This window comes from Phyllobates terribilis, unplaced genomic scaffold (assembly GCF_046119375.1).
Source record: "Phyllobates terribilis strain yellow unplaced genomic scaffold, ASM4611937v1 Scaffold_3__8_contigs__length_932513732, whole genome shotgun sequence".
Classification (NCBI taxonomy): Eukaryota; Metazoa; Chordata; class Amphibia; order Anura; family Dendrobatidae; genus Phyllobates; species Phyllobates terribilis.
This window is the reverse complement of record NW_027362763.1, coordinates 200,416,916-200,432,534: the sequence shown is the minus strand read 5'-3', so window position 1 is coordinate 200,432,534 and position 15,619 is coordinate 200,416,916. Positions and strand designations below refer to the sequence as shown.

At 41.4% G+C, this 15,619-nt stretch overlaps 2 protein-coding genes across 4 annotated transcripts in view; one reads left to right on the top strand and one right to left on the bottom strand.

The window, feature by feature from the left end:
- ANKMY1 (ankyrin repeat and MYND domain containing 1) overlaps window positions 1-10,944 on the top strand; it is an 86,643-nt gene extending 75,699 nt beyond the window's left edge. For 2 of the 3 annotated variants that reach the window (XM_073674463.1, XM_073674462.1), the window contains 4 exons: window positions 4,228-4,381; window positions 6,190-6,253; window positions 6,370-6,518; window positions 9,382-10,943. In XM_073674463.1, the coding sequence (XP_073530564.1) occupies window positions 4,228-4,381; window positions 6,190-6,253; window positions 6,370-6,518; window positions 9,382-9,596 (582 nt within the window). In that variant the 3' untranslated portion in view covers window positions 9,597-10,943. Of the gene's footprint in view, window positions 1-4,227; window positions 4,382-6,189; window positions 6,254-6,369; window positions 6,519-9,381 lie in introns of all 3 variants that reach the window. The other variant, XM_073674461.1, reaches the window with a different exon arrangement.
- A 2,581-nt stretch (window positions 10,945-13,525) lies between these two features.
- The window catches only part of GPC1 (glypican 1), a 96,101-nt gene continuing 94,007 nt past the window's right edge, over window positions 13,526-15,619 (bottom strand). Inside the window, exon 9 of the mRNA XM_073674464.1 lies at window positions 13,526-14,181. Coding sequence (XP_073530565.1) covers window positions 13,970-14,181 — 212 coding nt within the window. The 3' untranslated portion in view covers window positions 13,526-13,969. The remainder of the gene's footprint in view (window positions 14,182-15,619) is intronic.

Genomic DNA, 15,619 nt, shown 5'->3' with positions numbered 1-15,619 from the left:
ACTGGGCAGGAGGTGTGGCATGCACAGGATCCCTGACCAAAGGACCTCCCACCTGCTCTCAGACATAACATTACATTACTGTGGAAAACCAGACCCCTGGGGTGCCACATGTGCACATCACATTCTGCTGCCGCTCTACACTGATCATACACTGTGTGCTCATCACATTCTGCTGCCGCTCTACACTGATCATACACTGTGTGCTCATCACATTCTGCTGCCGCTCTACACTGATCATACACTGTGTGCACATCACATTCTGCTGCCGCTCTACACTGATCATACACTGTGTGCTCATCACATTCTGCTGCCGCTCTACACTGATCATACACTGTGTGCTCATCACATTCTGCTGACGCTATACACTGATCATACACTGTGTGCTCATCACACTCTGCTGCCGCTCTACAATGATCATACGCTGTGTGCTCATCACATTCTGCTGCCGCTCTACACTGATCATACACTGTGTGCTCATCACATTCTGCTGCCGCTATACACTGATCATACACTGTGTGCTCATCACGTTCTGCTGCCGCTCTACACTGATCATACACTGTGTGCTCATCACATTCTGCTGACGCTATACACTGATCATACACTGTGTGCTCATCACACTCTGCTGCCGCTCTACAATGATCATACGCTGTGTGCTCATCACATTCTGCTGCCGCTCTACACTGATCATACACTGTGTGCTCATCACATTCTGCTGCCGCTCTCCACTGATCATACACTGTGTGCTCATCACATTCTGCTGCCGCTCTACACTGATCATACACTGTGTGCTCATCACATTCTGCTGCCGCTCTACACTGATCATACACTGTGTGCTCATCACATTCTGCTGCCGCTCTACACTGATCATACACTGTGTGCTCATCACATTCTGCTGCCGCTCTACACTGATCATACACTGTGTGCTCATCACATTCTGCTGCAGCTCTACACTGATCATACACTGTGTGCTCATCACATTCTGCTGCAGCTCTACACTGATCATACACTGTGTGCTCATCACATTCTGCTGCCGCTCTACACTGATCATACACTGTGTGCTCATCACATTCTGCTGCCGCTCTACACTGATCATACACTGTGTGCACATCACATTCTGCTCCCGCTCTACACTGATCATACACTGTGTGCTCATCACATTCTGCTGCCGCTCTACACTGATCATACACTGTGTGCACATCACATTCTGCTGCCGCTCTACACTGATCATACACTGTGTGCTCATCACATTCTGCTGCCGCTCTCCACTGATCATACACTGTGTGCTCATCACATTCTGCTGCCGCTCTACACTGATCATACACTGTGTGCACATCACATTCTGCTGCCGCTCTACACTGATCATACACTGTGTGCTCATCACATTCTGCTGCCGCTCTACACTGATCATACACTGAAACCTAAATATTTAAGAAAGTAAATGTGAAGTTTTGTCTTTCCTTTGTGAATATCTATGTATGCAGAATTATTGGGCAACTAAATGAAAAACATACATTTTCTTACCTCAATTGTTTATTTTCATCTGTTAAAGTGAATATGATGACCAAGCAACTAAAAATTTACAAAAAAACATTTCTGACATTTAAAAAAAAATATCAGTGACCAATAAAGCTGCCCTTCTTATTAAAAACAATCATAAGCTCCATCCATGGAGTCTGTTAATTTCTTAATCTGTTGACAACCAACTTTTTGGGCAGCATCAACCACAGCCCCCCAGACACTGATCAGAGAGATGGACTGTTTCCCTTCACCGTAAATCTCCCATTTAAAAAGGGCCCAGAAGTTCTCTATAAGGTTTAGGTCAGGAGAGGAAGGGGCCATGTCATTATTCTTTCGTGTTTAAGGCTTTTACTGGCAGCCGCGCAGTGGAGACTTTGACGCTGCGATGGAGCATTGTCCTGCATAAAAATCATGGTTTTATTGAAATGTGCAGACTTTTTCCTGTACCAATGCTTAAAGAAAGTGTCTCCTAAATACTGGCAGTACATTTGGGAGTTGATTTTGAATCCATCTACAACCCAAGAAGGTCCAACTAGCTCATCTCTAATAACACCAGCCCGTAGCAGTACCCTCCTCCACCTTGCTGGTGTCTGAGCCGAAGCGGAGGTCTGTGCCCATTACTGATCCAGCCACGTCCATCCATCTGGTCCGTCAAGAGTCACTATCATCTCATCAATCCATAAAACCTTTGAAAAATTTCTCTTCAGATATTTCTTTGACAGAAATACGCAAAGCTTTATTGGGTGTTACCCAAGTATGAGGGACAGAAGATAGGGGTCATATGCTCATCTTGAAAGGTTGTGACAAAACCACTATATAGCGTAACTGTCAGCTGCTGCAATATCCACAGGAATCAATTCCTATATAAAAAAAACAGAAACAGTGGATTTCAGATGCGCTGCTGATTCCAAGATCCGAAGATAAGATGGTTAACTGAAAGTGGTTTATTGTCAGCGCGTTTCAAAGTCAGTAACGACTCCTTCCTCAGGACAACCACATGTAAAGTGTCACAATTACAATCATGTAATCCACTGTTCCTGTTTTTTTATATTCAGATATTTCTTGGCCCAGTGTTGACGTTTCACCTTCTGTTGTGTCTTGCTCAGTGGTGGTCGGGTTTGAGCCTCCTTTCCTTGGCCATGTCTCTGACCACTGATCACCTTGTACTTCTGGGCCTCCAGGCAGGTAGCAGTTCTGGAATATGACCACCCTGGAGGATAATGGCTTCCTGGTCGCTTCTCTATTTGATTCTGCTCAACAAAACTTTTGATGGTTCTGTGATGACGCCCCAATATCTTAGCAATTACAAGGGTGCTGAATGCCTTCGTAAGACTTGTAACAATTTTTGACTTTTCAGAGTCAGATAAATCTCTTTTTTGGCCCGTTTTGCCTGAAGTAAACAAGCTGACTAATAATTCGGCACACCTTGATAAAGGGTGTTGTATCCTTAAGCCTCACCCTCCTCATTACACATCACCTGATCTGCTCCATCCAATAAGTATTCAAGTTTATACAGCTCTGACCTGGAAAATCTGCATAGAAATTATGACAAGATCAAAATACTTACTTTCCTGAATAATTGCACACGAGGTGTGTAGCTGGACAGGTAGAGAGAAAACTATGCAGCACATGAAAATAAGAAACTTTGTAATGTATCTTATCAGAGAAATCTGCTTCTTTCTATTCATGGATTGAATTTTCTCTTGCAATTCATGGGTGAATTCAGTGAAGAAAGATTTTTCCATTATTGAGATAGGAGATGACAGTTGGTGCTCATAACATTCTATGAAGGTGGGAGGAGCTAGAGAGGCCGACACTGACATTCTGCTGCAAGTTCTCCTGAAAAGTCAGTTACAGTTTTCCATAGAACTTTAAGAGCACCAGCTGTCATCTCCTCTCGGTAATGTAATAATCTGTATTCACAGATTTTATCCATAAATTGAGAATTTTGAGAATCTCATGGATCAGCCCAGCAGGAGAAAGAAGCCGAGTATTCTAGTAAGATATATTTCAAAACTTCAACTTATCACAAGTATTATTGATTTAGAAACAAAATTTTAAATGACGTTTACTCTTTGGGTGTGTGCCCACGATATGGGGCCGCTGCCGGTTTGACGCTGCGGACTTATACAGCGTGAAACCCGCAGCGGCCAGATATTACAGCATAGTGGATGGATTTCTAGAAATCCCATGTCCACTATGTGTCTCTGGGCACATGCAGGTCACCCGCGAATACGGAAATGTGGTGCGTCTTTCCGGGCCGCAGCATGTCAATTTCCCTTGCGAGTCCGCATGCGGGCTTTCTCCATAGTCCTCACCTCTATGAGGAAAGTCCGCAGGTGAATAAAAAAATGGCGCTGCTCATTAGCATATTGAGCAGAAGCCGGCGGCGGCTGTTCCGCAGCGTCTGGGCCGTAGCCGGCTCCGGTCCGTGTGCACATATCCTTTAACTATCAACTATAAGACGAAGAAACTTTATAACAACATTTTACACACATTTTTTGTCTGCTACTCTGTAAAGTAGCAGGTTTACACTTAGAAAGTTTTCTTAGACCTAGTAACGGCCAGCGAGAGCAAAATATACCATAATCTGAGAATTAGCTAATACAAGGTGAATTAGGTGTAGGAACATGTTCTGTACATGATATATAGTAAGAAATGATGATAATTAGTATTTCTTTTTTTGTGAATGATACTTGTATATTGCAGGATAAGAGGATAGCACACACACCGTACCATGCCTTGTCACCGGAGGAGCGGGACACGTACAACGGCCGGAAGCAGCTCTTAGAGCACTTAGGAAAGCACACTCGGGAGGGAGTCACAGCGAAGGAACAGGAGTGGGCGAAGGAAGGCCTCGTCCGTAAGCTGCACATCTCCATTACCTACTGTCTAGAGCCACTGTACACTGCTATATATTATTCCTCTTTCAGAGTCAAGAGAGTACTTGGAAATAGGTGACAAATTCAGTTAATGTTTGTCCCTGGGTGCAGTTTTTTTTTATACAAAAACGAACTACATTATACTCACCTTCCCTGAGTCCACCGATGAGTCTCCAGTGCTGCTCCCAGTGTCCCGGATTGGCTGTGGCACTGACGTTAGGTCGACATCGCGACCACCAATCAGTGAGCTCAGCAGCTCTGGCAGTTTAAACAGAATGCACCAGTCAGGGCTGCTGAGCTCACTGATTGGCTACTGCTCTGTTGAAGTGCTATCAGCGCCGCAGTCAATGTCAGACACCAGAAGCAGTGGCAAGACTCGACAATGGTCCCGGGGCAAGGTACAAAACAGCACAATTTGTTTTTTTTTGTTCTGAATTGCGCACAGGGATGAACATTAAAGGGGTATTCCCATCTCCTAGATCCTATCCCAATATGTATTATGTGTAATGATAATAATAATATAAGCAAATACATCCAATTAGAAATGTAGTATAGTTCTTCTGATTCACTATGTTGCTTACCCCATGTGTAGGCCATTGCAGTAGCTTAAGTATCCATGGTTACGACCACAAAGAACTTACTAAGTAACTGTCACTATATGAGACGTCATAACTATGGATACCTAAGCTACTGCAGTGCTCTGCCCATGGGGTAAGCGACATAGGTTATCAGAATAACTATACTACATTTCTAATTAGAGATATTTGATATTATTATTATATCTACTACATATTGGGATAGGATCTTGGAGATGGGAATACTGCTTTAACTGAAAGGGGACAACCTTTTTAACCCCTTAAGGATCCAGCCAATTTTCATTTTTGCTCTTTTGTTATTTCCTCCTCTTCTTCCAAGAGCCATACCTATTTTATTTTTCCTGCGACATTGCCGTATGATGGCTTGGTTTTTTTTGCTGGACAAGTTGTTTTGAATGACACCATTTATTTTGCCATGTGATGTACTGAAAAATGGGAAAAAATACCAAGTGAGATGAATTGGTGAAAAAAGGGTTTTGTTTATACTGTGTTCATTGTGTGATAAAATTGACTTTGCAATATGATTCTTCAGCAGGATTACTGCAATACCAATCTTGTATAGTTTTCTTTATTATTAAGTGGTTAACAACATTTTGGTTTGTGTCCCAGTTTTCTGAGATCCATAACTTCTTTATTTTTCTATTGATGGGACTGTATGGGAGTTATTTTTTTTTTGCTGAACTGTAACGGGCTACATACAGTGTTTTGATAGCTTTTCATTGCGTCGTTTTGGGAGAGGTTACGGTGACCGAAAAATGGCAATTTTGGCATTTTCTTTTCTTTACATTTACCGTATGGGTTAAATAATTTTATATTTTAATAGATTGGACTTTTATGTGCATGGCAATGGTGGAATATGCATGTTTTTTTATTTTTTTTAAACGGATAAAAAAGGGGTGACTATGATTTTTTAATTGTTTTTTATGTTTTAAAACTGTTTTTCACTTTTCACTGCATTTTTTAGCCCCCATAGTAGACTGAACTTGTGATTATTCATTCATTTCTACCATATGTTGCAATACTTAGGTATTGTAATATATAGTGAAAATCCCTGTCACCTCTGGTTGGGCTTTACAGGAGTACCACATTGGCAGTAAAGGGGGCATTTAGCAGGCCTGTCACTGTTTTTTGTATAAAGAAATGTAGAATTGCACTGTATAAACTCCACACAGTCATTGTGTCCTTTACACTAGGAGAGGCAAACGCCAAGGGAAGTACCAAGGTGACAGCTGGTGAAGGGAGCGTGCCATCAAACCGGTGAGGCGGCCTACCATTTCCTGCTGGCATTAGGATTACTGCCATCTGTTGGCACCTACATGCAGCTGTGCTTTCATGTATTTTCTGCTGACAACTTTTGCGCTCCTCTTTTTTAGAACTTTCTTCAAGTACTGCTACCAGTGTGGCCGCTCTATTGGTGTCAAGCTTTCTCCATGCCTGCGATGTTACTCTGTATTCACTTGTAGCAAACAGTGCAAGAAGAAATCATGGGAAGTACACAAAGATGAATGCCAACAACGTACAGGTGAGCACTAACATGACAACCACACTGAAAGGTAGAAATGAATCTTGATTACTGAGCCACTCAGATTCCCTTTAAGGGTTACCAAATGAAGGAATACTGTCAGCAGGTTTTTGGTACCTCATCTGAGAGCAGCCTGATGGAGGCAAAGAGACCCTGAATCCAACAATGTGTCACTTAGATTACTGGGTGCAGCCGTTCTAACACAATCAGAGCTTTTAGATTTAGCAATGCAGCAGAGCTGAGGAAGCTGCCCCCGCCCACACCCGGCTCTGTATATACAATGTCTATAGACAGTGAGCTGCTTATCACAGGAGGGGGTGGAGTCTGACCAGGAGGCACAAGCTGCTGTACAGTGTCCATTTTAGGACATGATCAGATATCAAAATCAAACATCAGAATGATGTCAGTATGAGGCTAAATACCCTGTCTGACGAGTGACTCTGACGAGTGACTTTTACAACTGTAACAATATTAAAAAAAAAATTGTAACTGTTCGCTGATGGGACTTGAACCCAGAATTCTGTGTCCTAAAACCAGTGCACTAACCACTCAGCTATAAACTATATAGTGAAAACCTGGCTGTTTTATTTGGTTATATGATTTTCAGTGCAAACTTGTCTAAAACTCATTGGGACTTATGCAGACTGCAAGCAAGCCAAATTCAAATGATGTTTGATTCTGATGTGTGAGTCTGATGTGTGACTTTCTTCAAACATCAGAATCAGAATGACTTTTAGTCACTGTGAGTATTTTCATGGTTTATCTCATAAGACAAGAAAAGCTGCCAGCTACTATCACTTGGCTGGTTAGCTCAATGGTAAGGCAGCAGCCTCTGAAACTACAATATCAGAGTTCAAATCCTGATAGTAATAAGAATTAATAAATATGCTTATTTAGCACACAAACTACAGGGGTGTTTTACTTTTAATATCTGACACTCTGATTGTCATCCTGACGTGTTAAGAGTTTCAGACATGCTGTCTATTTGCTGCATGGTAAATTACATATCAAAAGTAAATTGGGAGTTTGCAGCCAGTACTTGGGTGGATGAAAATAAAAATTTACAATAAAGACTTTATCATTAGACCCCTTTAAGAAATTATGCAAATATAAAGTCACTTGGAAATAGATATGTAGTAAATTAGTACCTCCCAATTTACTTTGGCTATGTAATTTACCATGCAAATAGACAGCGTGTCTGAAACTCTTAACACGTCAGGATGACAATCAGAGTGTCAGATATTAAAAGTAAAACACCCCTGTAGTTTGTGTGCTAAATAGGCATAATTAAAAAAAATAACAATTCTTGTTATTATCAGCATTTGAACTCTGATATTGTAGTTGTAGAGGCTGCTGCCTTACCATTGAGCTATCCAGCCAAGTGATAGTACCTGGCAGCTTTTCTTCTCTTATGGAGATCAACCATGAAAATACTCAGGGTGAATAAAAGTCATTGTGATTCTGAATCTGATGTTTGAAGAAAGTCACACATCAAAATCAAACATCATTTGAATTTGGCTTGCTTGCAGTCTGTGCATAAGTCCCAATGAGTTTTAGACATGTTTGCACTGAAAATCATATAACCAAATAGAACTCCAAGCTTCTTACAACTGAGTTTATAGCTCAGTGGTTAGTGCACTAGCTTTGGTATACAGAATTTTGGGTTCAAGTTCCATCAGCGAACAGTTACTTTTTTTTTTTTTATTATTATTATTACAGTTGTCAAAGTCACTTGTCAGAATCACTCATCAAAATCACTCGTCAGAATCACTTATTACAATCAGTTCTCAGACAGGGTATTTAGCCTCAAACTGACATCATTCTGATGTTTGATTTTGATATCTGATCATGTCCTAAAATGGACACTGTACTGCTGTGTCCAGCAATGATAAGCTCCTGGTGCTAAAACAATCATTGCAAATACACAACAGGAAGGAGGTTGATATAAGAGAGGCATCTGAAATCTGTGTTTTAACCTCTACAGTATGCTGTCTGCAGCTTACATAGGTACTAACCATGCAGGGTGCCCATACTTTTGCGTCCACCCATTTTTCTTTTTGTAATTTTTAAAATTTAAAAAATAATATTTTTGTTATTTTTGCTTAAAATACAAAGGAAATGTGTCATCTTTAACTTTATCCGTTCTAGAGATCATTTCATCTTGCTTAACTGTTCACAATAACAGTAATTTTGACCAGGGGTGCCCAAACATTTTTATATGCCACATTACTACTGATTCAGTTATCTTAGATCTTTTAAATATCATCCGTTTTAACTCTTTAAAACTATTTTGGTCACCCTAGTGGCACATAGATGTGCAGAGGAGCTGCTATTTACTGTAACATCAGTAACATTGCCGCAGCAGCCAGACTTCACCACAGAGAGTGTGCCACACGGATCTTATAAGCAAATCGCTTCTTCAGACAGGAAGAGGACTTGATCTCTAGTGCCATCCATAGGATGTAACAATCCTAAAAGTCAGTGATGACCCTTTAACGAGCCTTGTCACATGACTTAGGCCAAAGCAAAACCAGACACTTCATTTACAGTCACGTGATTCAGGATTTTTGCCCCTCCTCAGTGCAAAGCAGGAATCTGATTTGACGGGGTGAGAGGCCTCTGACTGGGGGTGTAAAGGGGAATGTTTCTCCTTGCAGACAGTGCCAGTCTGGTGTTTGGAGACTTGTAGGCCATGCAATGCTCCTCTGGAAATGAAGTATGCAAAATGCTCATGGATCTTAGAAGACTGGCCAATGCATAAGTCTACAAGGAGTATATAAACTGCAGAAGAGCTTGAAGAGAAATGTGGAAAACTGTTTTTATTATTTGTTTTAATCCATCCTTAATTTATTTTTAATTGTAGGAAAACTCAGTGGTAAGATGCATTCAGCCAAAGGGAGAAAGATCAGTCCTGAGAGAAGGACCAGTGCTGGGAGAAAGACCAGTCCTGAGAGAAGGACCAGTGCTGGGAGAAAGACCAGTCCTGGGAAGCATCTACATGCTGAGAAAGACTCATCAGGACGTGAGGTTTATGGTGACGGCATTCCAAGTACCGGCGAGAACTACAGTTACAATTAAGTTCACTTATACGTGACAGCACCTCACTCTCGCTTGCATTATTCTCAGTTTGTGATGCTCTGTGTGCTGTGGAAAGACAGGCAAACTATAACACATAAAGCATGATGTGATAGACCGAAGTATCCACACATTTTGGTCACTTGATTTGGAATTTTGGAGAATTTTATAGAAATGGAGGGAGCCGCACTTCGAAACGCGTCACCACTTCTGCATTTATCACCCACTCCTGGTTTACATCAAATACTGATGTAAAATACTGACCAAATATGCTTGATGCGAGATACTGAATGGAGTTAAAATGGGAATCCCTAAATGTAAGTATCTTGCCTCGGTGTGATTTCTATGGAGAAACTTTGGCTGTCATACTTTGGTATCACTGCTGTTGAAGTGGGGGAGAGAAGGAGTTGGATGTCACTACTGGGTGGGCTTTGAATGTGGCTAGTGAACCTCTCTTAGAGCTGAGTGTGGCTGTCAAGGTAAGAAAGGTTGGGAACCACTGACCTAGGGGGATCGGCCACCGCTACTATCTTTTGAGCACTTGAAGCTGGCAGGGTTTATGGAAATAACAGAGCACTTAGCAATGTCACGAGTTTCCAAAAAAGTGCTTCCAAGCTCAATAGACAGAGTTTGTAAGCACTGTGCATGTTCTGAAGTGAAGCAGCGTTGGTCGGTCTCCAAGGCAACGAGCTGTAAACAAAAGGAAAATGTTAATCGCTGAAGAACAGAACAGTAAATTTAAAAAGTTCTTACATTTACAAGCACAATCAGACAATACCCATTCATGAAGATGGGAATACGGATTTGTAAAAGTGATGAAACATTTTAGTACTTTGTGTCGTTCACTTTTCAAGATCTCTGCTTGCTGTAAGTGAATGAAAACTTGTGTGTAGAGGATGAAAACTTTCAGGATCATGTATAGATGGTTATAACCTCATAACAATGTATGCACGATTTACAGTCAGCAAACGGAGATCTCAAAGCAGCAATGAATGAAATCACAAAGGTTATTAGAAAGTTGTATATTTTTTAATTGCATAGTAATCAAGCTTCATAGATATGGAACAGGTAAATCCCTTTAAGTTAAAGGGAATCCGTCAGCAGGATTTCACACCCCAAACTATTTATATGGGCATGTAGCTCTTTCAAAGACAAGTCCAGGATACCTTTACATGGCCAGCCCGTTCCTCAGTTACTGAGAAATCAGTGTTTGAATTGATATGTAATTGAGGCTGGAGGGCTATGGCAGATCTGAAGCCTCTGTCACTCAAGCTCTATCTATTCCCTGTCCAGCGCCACCTTCTCCTCCTTGACGGACGTCTCCTTTAGCTAAATACACACAGCATATAGATTGTCAGTCAAGCAGGAGGAGGCAGCGCTGGACAGGGAATAGAGCTGGAGTGACAGAGGCTTCAGATCTACCATAGCGATTCATTTGCACATCAGTTCAGATGTAGATTTGTCAGTAACTGACTGGCCTTGTAATGGTATTGCTGGACTTGCTACATGCGCAAATAAATACTTTAGTTTGGAGGCTGAAATCCTGCTGACAGATTCATTTTAATTTCACATACAGCATTTTGCATAAGTAGGAGTTGTTGCTGGAATTATTCTTGGCAAGTCCTTTATTTTTTTTGGGGGGGGGGTGGGGGCAAAAACACTGAGGACAGATATTTCATTAAAGTCTAAAGTGAAATATAACTCACACTATGCTTTTTTTTGTGCTGTTTTTTGGGAGGACAGATGCATTTTTTTTTAAACGCTGCAAGCTTTGAAGATGGTATTTTTGTCTGGTATTTTCCCATCTAGGCTTCTCTATAGGAGATACTAATGCCAGAAAACAAAACTTAAAAGGCTTTAAGAGTTATTCCAGAATTAGAAAAACATGGCTTTCTTTTTCCAAAAACAGAGCCCACCCCATGTCGACAGGTTGTATTTGGAAGTGCAACTCTTCTCCATTGATGTGAATGATGCAGAACTGCGACATGATGTGAAACCTGTAGACAGGGATGGTGCTCTTGTTGCAAAGAGACAGCCATGTTTTTTAATCCCTGGAGAACCCCTTCAAAGTAACCTCGCTTTAAAATTGTAGGTAAAATACCAAATATTTCATGGCTGATCGACAGCTGCAGAGAAGACATCAGTAAGGTTAATATGTTCCTGCTGTGGCCAGTAAATGGCTATGGTTCCAACGAGATTAGGAGCTACACACCTGCCGAGACGCATACACGCGTCTTAGAATAGGACACGTGGCTAATACCTGCCATAATCCACACTTGGAAGAGTTGTGGGTCGTAACGTCATTGGCTAAATTGGGGACTGAAGTCTTACTTTCTGCAGAATCAGACAGTAAGAAATGGAACTGCAGCGGTATGCATCGCTTTCCAGCACATTCACATCTATTTGTGTCTATAAAAATATATCCTGTAGAAATAGATGGTTTCCATGTACCATCCAAATGATTGAAGGGAAATACACAGAACAAGTGGGATTCACCAAACTGCACAAAAGAATTGTCACTTTATTTAAGTTCAGAGACAAACAGCGCTGTCGCATTTTCAGGCAACGGCCTGATCCCTGTAGTATATGATCCCGATTCATTAGAACTAGCATTTCGTAAAGGGGCATGTAGAAATAAGATGCGCTGAATTCATTAATAGGTGGACATCACTGAATGAATTCAACGCGTCTTATTAGTGGCGTGCACAGCAAATGTTTTACCTCTCAGAAAGAACCAGCTGTGATCCCGTGCTGTCCTGTCTGTATACTCTTTTGCTTCCTCCCCTGCCCAGGAGATGTGATCCTGCGCTGTCCTGTCTGTATACTCTTTTGCGTCCTCTCCTACCCAGGAGATGTGGTATGATCAGACCATGTTCCTGCACGGTCAGACACAGCCATTACACAGTACACAGCAGGGGCACATTTATAAGATTATCTCAGCACAGGAACCTTTTTTCTTAACACATCCAATTGTGGAATTTATTATTATTCCAAGATCTGTTGATTAAAATTATAATATACTTGTATACTACTTGTAAGCTTTGTATTCAGATTCTGAAGGAGATCAGTGTCCGGCCCATAGATCTTAATAGCTCATTTACATATTTAGAAAATACGGATTTCTTTGGAATAAGATGTCAGATTCCAGATATCAAGGTATCATGTTATTCAGCTTCCTATGACCTGCATTCCCATATAGACGGCTTAGGGGGTTTATCCTACTGACGGATTCCCTTTAAGTTTCAATGGTAAATGACTACAAACAGTCCTTATGAAGTCTGCTCCTGTAGTCAAATTGCCACCCATCTGCCCCTTCTTCTTGCTAACCTGCCAAATGTAAGTTAGAAAGAACTGGGGAACAGATGAAGGAATATGAGTACAGGATCCGGCCACACAGATTGTCTGGTTGTCACAATGAACATTCCCTTTAAAAGCGATATAGTGTTTTACAGCAAAATGAAAAAACAATGGATGCAGTTCATTAACACTAGCATATTGCGAGCATAATCCGACCTATTTAATTAAGCGGCGCTCGCCGTCTGATACCAGTGTGTGCTGTTGTCAGAAATGTGGAGTACGTATGATGAATTTGACAGGTGGACGGATATGCCCATGCCTCGCCCATGCCTTGCCCATATTGGCGTAGCTGGCCAGCACTGGCGTATAGATGCCAAAAGTCGCAATATTTTTGCTGAAAAATATTGTGACTTATTAAGATGTTTACTCCAGATTTCGGGCATAATCCTCTTAATAAAGTGCCCCCAATGCTTATATTGGCTTACTAATACCTAGCACCAGCTAGATCTGTCCTCCCGGATTACTGATCCAAGTTAATAGTTTTCTGAGTAAACAGAAATCAGCGGTCACGCTCCGAGCTGGGGGCTTTCTGCTGAATCAGAGAATTGACAAAATAAAACTCCCAGTGACGGATGTGAAGAAAAATGTACTTTATATAGAAACCAGGAAAATTGCATACATTGCTCCTTTGTGCTTGTTAGCTGTGTATGTAGAGAATGGTATGTCTTTGCACTAATAAATATTTTACAATTTTTTTGCAATTTTATTTTTAATTTTAGAAAAGAGACACAATATTAGTGAAGTTTTATGTCACTTTTAACATTTTTTCCTATCAACCAAAGGAAAAAAAAACCCAGCCAGATATGGTTTATCTGTATCAGAAAATAAAATACACGCAATTACAAAAAATGTACAGGTATGGAAACAGGTTGAGCCTGCGGAAGAGCACAGTGTTATAGTGGCCTAATCTCCAGCACTCGTTTCCTTTCCATTTTCATCTACTTCCAAATACAGAAGAAGGTCAAGTTTATTAAGGGAGAAAAGTTACCGCGTTCCCTTTATATAACAGTTCACAGAGGTTACCACCGGGCAACATGTGTCACAAGCAAAGCGGCAAGAAGTAGCCATAGATCCCATGAGTTGAAGCTGGCTTTTCCATTCAACCCTGGTGAATTTTCCTTTCGGACCACATGTGTTTGTGTGTGTATTACAGTGGCGTCTCCAGAAGCTGTCTTGATGCACACAGTATCGGAGCAGCCGTCTCCGCTCCCCGAGCCGCTGATGTCATCACCTGCGAAGATCGATAGAGAGGTTAGTGCTTGATGACACCCAGGTTAGCTAAGCATCGAAATCCATTATCTGTGTCACGGGTGTGTCAGATGTAACAGACAGTCGCTCTGGATCTGGCTGCAGAAGGTCACTTCATTTGGCATTGCAGACTCCTTCTTAATCCTTCTGACTTTTGGACCCAGCGGAAACCTCCCTCCTGCTCTGATTGACACACCCTGGTCTAGGTGTTTATAAACTCTCAGTCTGCTTCAGGGAGTCGCTGATGATATTCTCATTTTCCCCTTTGAAGGCTTGGAGCTATAGCAGTCGGCTAGCTTCCTCTATGGTGCCCTTGGAGGACGTTTGGTGTTATCTCACTGGTATCTGCTCAAGCTAAGTTTTCCCCCCTTTGTATGTCTCCCTTGTTGTCTTTAGTTTATAATGGGGACTGACCAGTGCGCACTCATCCCCCCTCCCTATCTAGGGCCAAGCTTTAGGGATATACAGGGCTTAGGTTTTCTGCTCGGCGATTGGTGTGGAACCAATATAGGGACGGTAGGGTAGGCAGGGTGTTATTAGATCTGCCTAGGGGTTTCCACTCCCCCTTTCCCTAGTGTCTGGGCTTCCTTTCCCTCATCCCTTCGTGTTGCACTTAGACTTTCCCACACTGTGCGTGACATTCTGCTCATCAAACCTGCTGATGACAGTTTATCAGATAATCTTTGTCGAGCAGAGTCTATAAATTGGTTGACTTGCCAAATAATAAATGCAGTGGATGATCTCTGTTGATCAGAAGAAGTCTTCTTCTAACTAGGCTAAATACTCCAGATATCTGTCTACCAAATACTCAGCTATACCTACTGACTCCTCCATAGACTACTCTCTCTGCAGCTTATCTCTACTAGGAAGAAAATGATTAGGCATGTTAAAATCAAACTGTCCGATCCTTTTTTCTCATACCATCTGCCATGGAGCATATCAGGAACGTCTATACACATTGGATTGTTGTAGAATCCATCCAAAATTGGTGGGTTCAGATGACATTATTGTGTATGGGTAACTTTAGCTTGTGACTTGGTTTTCTCCCAGTTTCCTGATAAGCCTTAATGTGGATTTTCAGGTCAAAAAGCAATATTGGATCCTATGTGACAACATATTCAAACTCTACTTCTGTACTAGTGAGTTGTGTTCAGCAACAAAACATAGACCAGTGGTTCACAATACAATTTACTGTATGTTAGAAGCCAATTTCTCCTACCAGAGAAATGAATCAGCAGAAAGACCACAGCAATCATCAAACATGTCCAATCATTTGTGGAGAACAAATGTACTTTTAAGTGGAAGGTCATTTGATTAACTTGCGTTTCGTCTGAAGCTCTAAGCTTTTTCTGCCGCTGGAGTCAAAGTAAAAGGAGACTAAAATGTAAAACTATATGTATAATTGGGAAAGCTAAAAAAAT